The following is an 8154-nucleotide window of genomic DNA, read 5'->3' on the forward strand; positions in this document are numbered from 1 at the left end:
AGTGTAAAATTCCACTCTTGCTTCTTTAACCCTTTCACCCTCCTTATTTTTCAGCCCAGGCATCGTATTGGCTTTCGTATTATATATTTTAAGTGGGATCTAGCTGGGAACAAGCTAAGCATTGAGAACATAAAAGCCAAAAATAGTCTGTGAACTGAATTTAACATTTTATTAAATAAATGTATAATTTACTTTCAATGCACTCCAGATGGCAAGCTATTTATTAAATATATTTTGTTCATATTCTATGACGTGGAATGCTCAGTCAGCCACGCTCCAACGTTTTCCTTATTGTTTGCCAACCAAGCTATGTTATTCTTCACTGTCTCCAAAGCGCGCACACGTGCCGCTGCACCAGCGCCGGCCTCCGGATATTTAGCAAAGAATTGCTCCATTTCTTCCAACTTGGTTTGTTTGTCGAAGCGCGACGTAATTGAAGGAATCATATTACCCAAGTAACGTTCATTCAAACCGAAACGGTCCACTAAATCGGGCCAATGTTCGCGCACATAATCCCAGACGATTGGTTCACCAACCGGGTTGGCGGCGATATATTGCAAACAAGTGAAATAATCTTGACTGCGCACATTATTTTCATCCCAGGCGAGATTGATATAGCTGCAACGATTCACGAATACCAAAGTAAGGAGGAGCTTAAAAAAAAAAGAATTATTTAATAAAATTCACACTTACTTGCTCAAAATCCATGGCACTTGCACGGCCGACAGGCCGTACATTAATTTCGATTTCTCACTGGCATCAGACTCGTTCACGAAGAGTTCCCACATCTTGTTCCAAGACTGCTCATTAGCGGCGTATGCCCCATAGTAGTAGACTGTTTGACGAATGTCTGGATGTGGGCGCACATCTGGAGTACCAAGCCATGCATTAAAGCGTGTTGCTGCTTCTGTTAGGCATTCCTCCACACCGAGGGAGCAAGCAGCCGATAAGATAGTAACACGCAAGAGGCTAGGCAAAGTTGTTTATTATTTTATTTTATTAAAAAAAAACACTATTCTACCATTATTTTCAAACCTACTTTTGTAAATGATCAGCACCTACTGTCCACGTAACTTGTTCATAGATTGGCTTTATTAAATTGCGTGAATACTGGTTGTAATTGCCATAAACTTCGGTGAACATAAGCGAACGTTTGAGTGAGGTGAGCTTCGATGCCGCCACACTCCAGGGCACATATTCGGTTTCCTTTGCCAAATATTCCGTCATGTCGAAGGCTGTGTCGTAAGAGAGCTGCGTGGCATCGGCTAGCGAGAAGGCATCATTTAAGAGACCAGCGCGATCACCAACTGAAAATTTCTAAATAGGTAGGGAGGAAAAAAGATGGTACAAATTTAGGAACTGTGCATTTGTATTGGATACATACATACTACTCTATTTATATCAATTAATGAGCGGAAAGGAACGAAGTATGGCTCCAAAATGTTATTATTTTTCGATACGACGCAAGTGGATTGTTATTAGAAGAAAGTGTGATATCTACTACATATGTATTAGGGTGAAGCGAAAAAGTCACTTTTTGATTTAAAAAAAAAAACACATTGCACCGCGTTAAACCGTTTCCTATCGGATGATATTCAGCCTTATCATGAGTTTCATTTTTCCCGAACCGGTACACTTTTCACTTTTGGCTTCCATGGTTTTACTAATGGGCGGATGACAAATTTTCGGGTGAATTTTTTTTCAGGCGAAACTCAGGATAAAGCAGATTTACATTGTCCCGAGAACCTAAAAGTTTCGAAAAATCTCACAAATTATGATTCTTGTATACTTTTTTTTAAGATTTTGTAAGCAAATTTTGAGCATGCTGTTTTGCACCCATTAAATCATTAAATTTTAGTATGGAAAAGTTCAAGTTTCATTTTGTCAAAAAATCGCGTAGATTTTTGGCAACTTAATCGCCTACAACACTACATACACAAAATCTTTCTAGAAAATCTTAAAAAACAAGTATAAAAGAACCATACGTTGAGAGATATTTTGAAAGCTCCCTGGGCGACAATAAATGTTATCCGATCGGAAAACGCTTTAATACAGTTCAATGTGGTCATGTTACCCAAGTAGAGAAATTTTTTTTCGCTCCACCCTAATACTTATGTATGTATCTTCTGGTAGATTGCCACCTCAACCTTGAACCCAGAACCCTTTCTACGCTCATGCAAGCTTAGCATTTTAAAATTTCCTCTTTCATCCCTCCAGGAATACAAAGAGACTTCTTTGATTCGTCACCTAAGCTCTGCTTGATTTTGCGTCCTTCTGTCTGAATTTTTCAGAGAAAATATATTGAACATTGTATAGTTACAGCTCGTTTCTACAACATTCTACTTAAAGAATGCATGTTACAAATTCTGCCACTGTATCTAGTTGGGCATTGGTTTCATCCGGGCAGCACGGATCGGTGTAATGCAGCATTGTAGTATTGAAATTCTTTAATGGCTCGTTGTTAAATGGGAAATTAGTGAAACCCTAACCTCAATTGGTATGGCTTTTGCCATTTTCAAGCTGCCTGGGTAAGGATTGTTCTATGATGCATGGTCTAATAAAAGGTTATTAAAAGGCACGTCCTGTCGAATCTTTTAGCAAGCGTGGCATCAAAATGTGTACTCTTCGAGCTTCGAGAACGCCTCGAAATATCATTTCGTAGATGCTGCAAAATTATGAGGCGAAAAATGCAGAGTATCGCTGAAAATTGTTAAGAGCAGGTTGCGGCACTTTGTGTCTATAGTCTTTGATGACCTAACTTGCCTGACAATATTCCTCAGAGACTCTTAATAGTTCAGCACGGAGGAGTAAAACTTCAATGCGTGGTATCGTAGAAAAAATCTATTCAGAATGGCAAAATCAGAGATACACAAATTTTATTAAAAGGCGGTTCACAGCCCTTTTCTCAAAATTAAATTTAAAAAAATCCAATTTTTTTTTTCTAAATAGCAGATCTCATAAAATTTAGTCTCACCATATTCTGGCACAAAAGTGTTACAATAAAGCCAACTATCAAGATTGAAAGCTCTTTTGATAGAATGCATTTATTATCAGTATTGCCAACACCCATAATTTGGGATTTTCGCACCATAAAAGGGCGCGTGGGATTTTACGATTCATTATGAGATTCTTTAATTTGTTTAATTTGTTTTTTTTTTTTTGTTTGCGATTCAGTCATTGTGACGCGTGGGACATTTGAACTATATTTTCCTCAAACTTTAAACTTTAATTAATTTCTCTTTAACCTTTAATTTGACCAGTTTCAAACTGTTAACATCTGAATTCCGATATCAGTTTAAGACGAAACTAATAAAGTACAAAACTTAAATATATAATTTACACAAGAGATTTTCGGTTTCCCTAGAGGGACGGGTGCGACAACGATGTCACCCGCCTCTGTGAGTTGATGTTCTCGTTTCCCAATTTTAGACAAACTATCAAAATATTTCGTGCATAGCGGCTGTCTCGAACATAGTTAATATAATGTTATGGTTCATTTTATGCATTGATGACATTATTAGTTTTGAAAAAAAAAAATTAGCCAATGAAGTTGAGGACACATAACTTTAAATTTATTTATTTTTGTTTTTTTTTTTAATTTAATATTTTCAATTTTATTGGTTAGACTTTTTTTAATTTCATAGGATTTGAAATTATCTCTAATTTTTTTCTTTTAACTGTTAGATATGTATTTTATATTATTCAAAAAAAGTATATTTTTATTGTTTTAAGGGCTGTCTGTAGCTCTCAGCAAAAGCGAAAAATGCGTATATACAAAATGACGCACAAGAAATGGAAAAGAAATATTCTTCTATCAAAATTTCTTAAATCAGTATACAGGGGCTGGATTCTGTAACTGTAGGTTTTAAAGACACTGAAAATTGTGTACACTTCTCATTTTGCGATTCAGCAAGTGTTAGAATGAGTTTTAAACCTCAAAACACACTTCTCTGCCGAAAAACTCGCAGCATTTTTCTCTGAGTTTTTGGTTGTGAGTTTTGCACTCAGCGTACACTGCATTTTCTCACAGTTACAGAATCCAGAATTCTCTCATATCTATGTAGTTCTTCGTTGTTGTCGTTGTTGCGCTTCTCTCACTAGGAGAGCAATTGAAAAAAGTTCTGAATGCTTTTAAATTGTTAAGGCAACTTCAAATTTAGTTCAGGATCAAATAGAACAATGAGCAAATGGTTTTTTCATGCAGTTGCCAGAATTATTTTGTAAATTTTCAATTCCTTAAAATTGTTCGTTATTAAAATTTTGGATGATTTTTTGGAAGTGTTTGACTCTTTCAAATATGCAGTTAAAGTGGAGGTGGGCCTGGTTTTTATCCAATTCAGCCCGTTTTCAATATTAACCCACCTTTGGTAGATAGCTCAGTTTTTGCTCGAGTTATCGTAGGCACGGGTGGGCAGAAAATCATCGCTTAATCGAATTCTATGTTCATAATGTCTATATTATCTCGATTTCTTTAGGCCGTCACAAACGATCGTTATGCGATCAGAATATAAAAATAAAAACACATTTGTTGAACTTACAGTAGGTTCCGTTATAAGTTGATTCGCTAACTTTAGCCACAAAGTTTCAGGATAGTTAACACGATAGTAGCCAATCTGATCGTAATTGAATTTAATCCATTCAGGTGCAGTTGTCAATTCAATAATTACTGTAATTGAAATTAATTACATTTTATCAATTTATATATATTTGTAGTGAATGCAAAATCGCATATGCCCTACATTCGGTTTGATTATAGTAGAACCAAGCTCTCGTCTCATCAACCGTTGCATTTGTCTTGTAAGTAATCGGTATTGACCAAGTATAACTGGAAAATAAAAATTAGATAAATAAATACTTTAAATGTTTACCGTTTGATTTTGTGCTTTCAATTTCACCACTCACTTAAACGGTGAATCATCGTAGATGCTTTCGTAATCATCCGGATTGGAGAAGAAACGTCTTTGTGTAAGTCTAAATCTTGTATCGCTTAATTCTTCTACCTCGACTACTGGTAAACCCATTTGTTCCGTCCAAGTATTCATAATCGATTTTACATCAATGCCCAAATTTAATTTGTCGATTTCTGTTAAAAAGTTATCCGTCACAGCATTACTATATTTGTACTCATTCAAGTAATTCGTAACAGCCTTTTGAAAGTTTTCAGCGCCAATAAAATCTTCCAACATCCGGATTATGGATGAACCCTTCGAGTAGGTGATGGTATCAAATATTTCAGTAATTTGATCGGGATTCGCTACAGTTTGTATAATCGGATGGGAACCGAGTGTGGCATCCAAAGAGAGGACGGTATGCAGAGTACCGGTGATAAATTGGTCGCGCTAAAATTAGAGTGTGGATTACCAAAAACTGTTCACATAAACATGTACATAGATAAATTAAAATTAATAGCTACATAAGATATACGATATATATATGATATATGATGTATGTATATACATAAATATAGAAGCGATGAAGCTAACTAATTATTTATAAACAATTCAGAAAAATGCGATCCAAAAGAGACTGTAACAGATGTAAACATAATAATAAAAACTATTGTTGAAACATTAAAATTTTTAACAAATTTTTTGCGATCATATTTAGTATTTTCCTCGTTGGATATGGTGATGTAAAGGTAACGTGGTAATTTGTTTGAGTCACTATATGTATGTACATTAAAAGGCTTCCCTGATCAAAAATATTTTAAAATAAAAGCACGCATATAAAAATATTTCATTTAACTTTTATTTAACTTGATTTCGATTTTTTAAATAGGTGGCAGCCATTTTAAAATATATTTTGGAAATAAAGCTTTCTTCTTGTTTGACACTCGTATCAAAATATTTCATTTAACTTTTCAATTTTAATATCAAAACAGGTGGCAAATCTCTTGAAAAAATATTTTCGATATAAAGTATCTTTAAAAATTATTTTAAAAAATACTTCGTTTAACAAATTAAATTAAATTCGAATTTCTAAACCGGCGGCAACCCCTGTCAAAAATATGTTCGCGACCCATATTAAAATATTTAATTTATTTGACTTACACTTTTTGAATAGCTGTTAACCCTCTTAAATTTTGTTTTTATGCAACTCGTTATTGAACTCTTCATGCATTTGAAAGCCACATTTTTTTTATATTGTTTTTTACGTTTTAATTACATAATTTACTTAACTTTTGAAAAATATCCTATATGTATATTCTTCCAGATTATAACCTATCTGTGTGGCGAATTTCATTGAAATATGTTCGACCGGTTTAGCGTGAAATAGTAACAAACATACTAACACATTTACTCACAATCTTTCATATTTATAACATTGGTAGGATTAAATAAGTAGTACGTAAATAACCCTGTAGGATCTAACACTAAACTTAGAGCACACCACAAACCAGATTGTAGGTGAATGTAAGTAGTCCAAAGTTTGGTCCATGCATAAATTCTATTTACACTAAAAATTGAGTGTCCTAGGCTCGGGTCGATTTTCCGGTTTGTAACCAATTTTAAATAAAAACTCATACTTTTTGCATTACATTCGGGCCACCTTTAGTACAATTCACCTACTTTTCATTACATTGCTTGAATTTGTTGGACTATCTTTGGCCTAGATACAAAACTACTATACCTGCGATTGTATTTTTCGACCAATCTTTCCTTCAGGGAAGCCATCGTGGGCGATATATGGTGTGAGAGCTATCCAAGGTGTTAGTGTTTAATTCGGGCAGAAAAAAAAGTTCTTCATATCCAAAAAATCAACACAAAATCAAAATAAAATCATTCTTCGTTGCCTTGACGGACTTTTGACAACAATTTGTAAGTATTTGACTTTTCGACATTCTTAAAATATTTACTTTATACGAACTTAATGAATTTACTTACCATTTTCCATTCAGGAAACTTCGCCTCAACGCCTATGTATTCAATGTAGCTCGCAAAACCCTCATTAAGCCATAAATCGTTCCACCAAGCCATCGTGACTATAGAAACAATAATGTTAATCAGTTAAACATTGTACGGACACAAATATTAAAAGCTCAAATAGTTGAGAAGACTATAAAATAATCGTATATACATATTATAGCACTGAGCGCCTACAGAAGTACACACACACACACACATATGTATAACCCATATATGTATGTAAGTACATAAGCATACAAGTTTCACAAAACCGGATAATGCTCACTCAATAAGCCCTAAAAGCACCACCAGTCCTTTGATAAATTATTAAATTTATGACTTAGAAAGCAACCCATAAAACTAGTATTACTGAGTTTATCAATACCGCAATAACTAAGCAATCAATAAAATCTAAAGTTAAATTACCTAAATTCCCGAACCACATATGCGCAAATTCATGAGCGATAACACTCGCAATATTTTGCCGATTTGCCGTTGAGCTGACGTTTTCGTCATAAAGCAATGTGGTTTCACGATAAGTGACCAAACCCCAATGTTCCATAGCACCAGAGACGAAGTCTGGTATGGCAGCCATGTCTGAAATATATATATATTTTTTTTAAGACAGTTCATCGAAGCGGTTTGAACTCTTTGTAGTAGTTTCAACAATGCTTACCCAACTTTGGCAATGGATATTCCACTTGGAAGTACTGAATGTAGTATTCAATAACCGTTTGGCCAACTTCCAGCGCAAAATCAACCTTATCAAGTTGTTCAGGAGTCGCAAAGGCGCGCAGAGTAAAGTTTTCGCCAATGCCATTTGTATTGATGGTTGTCGATTTGTTTGCAAAGTCCGAAACAATGAAGCAGGCCAAGTAAGTGCTCATCGGCACGCTCTGGTTAAAGAAGACCTCCACGTAGTTACCCTGATCGGCTTCACGCTGAAAGGTGTAAAACAAATTTCACGGAAAAAAATATTGAAAGTAAAGTGAAAAACTGCAACATTTCCCCTACCGAAATATCCATATTGGAGAGCGCATGGTAATCACCTTCCTTGGGATACACTAAAGTGATTAAGAAAGTTGCTTTCATGGCTGGCTCATCGAAACAGGGGAAAGCCTGACGCGCATAAGTTGGCTCAAACTTAGAGGTGGCAATAACTCTGTTGAATAGAATGTTGAGAAATAAATCAAAATTTCAATGCTAATTTAGCTGCTCACTTCTTGCTACCATCCGCTTTGGTGTACGA

At 35.0% G+C, this 8154-nt stretch overlaps 1 protein-coding gene across 1 annotated transcript in view; it reads right to left on the reverse strand.

Annotated features, from left to right (window-relative positions):
• Positions 1-245: 245 nt before the first annotated feature.
• Positions 246-8154, reverse strand: part of LOC108372324 (glutamyl aminopeptidase-like) — a 12201-nt gene continuing 4292 nt past the window's right edge. The window contains exons 2-12 of the mRNA XM_017627988.1: positions 8126-8141; positions 7920-8067; positions 7582-7846; positions 7332-7502; positions 6885-6982; positions 4903-5339; positions 4740-4825; positions 4539-4666; positions 1040-1317; positions 694-969; positions 246-618 (exon numbers count right to left, since the gene is read on the reverse strand). Coding sequence (XP_017483477.1) covers positions 246-618; positions 694-969; positions 1040-1317; positions 4539-4666; positions 4740-4825; positions 4903-5339; positions 6885-6982; positions 7332-7502; positions 7582-7846; positions 7920-8067; positions 8126-8141 — 2276 coding nt within the window. The remainder of the gene's footprint in view (positions 619-693; positions 970-1039; positions 1318-4538; positions 4667-4739; positions 4826-4902; positions 5340-6884; positions 6983-7331; positions 7503-7581; positions 7847-7919; positions 8068-8125; positions 8142-8154) is intronic.

This window comes from Rhagoletis zephyria, unplaced genomic scaffold (assembly GCF_001687245.7).
Source record: "Rhagoletis zephyria isolate East Lansing unplaced genomic scaffold, Rhagoletis_zephyria_1.1 Rzeph_scaffold_05641, whole genome shotgun sequence".
In the NCBI taxonomy this organism is placed as follows: domain Eukaryota; kingdom Metazoa; phylum Arthropoda; class Insecta; order Diptera; family Tephritidae; genus Rhagoletis; species Rhagoletis zephyria.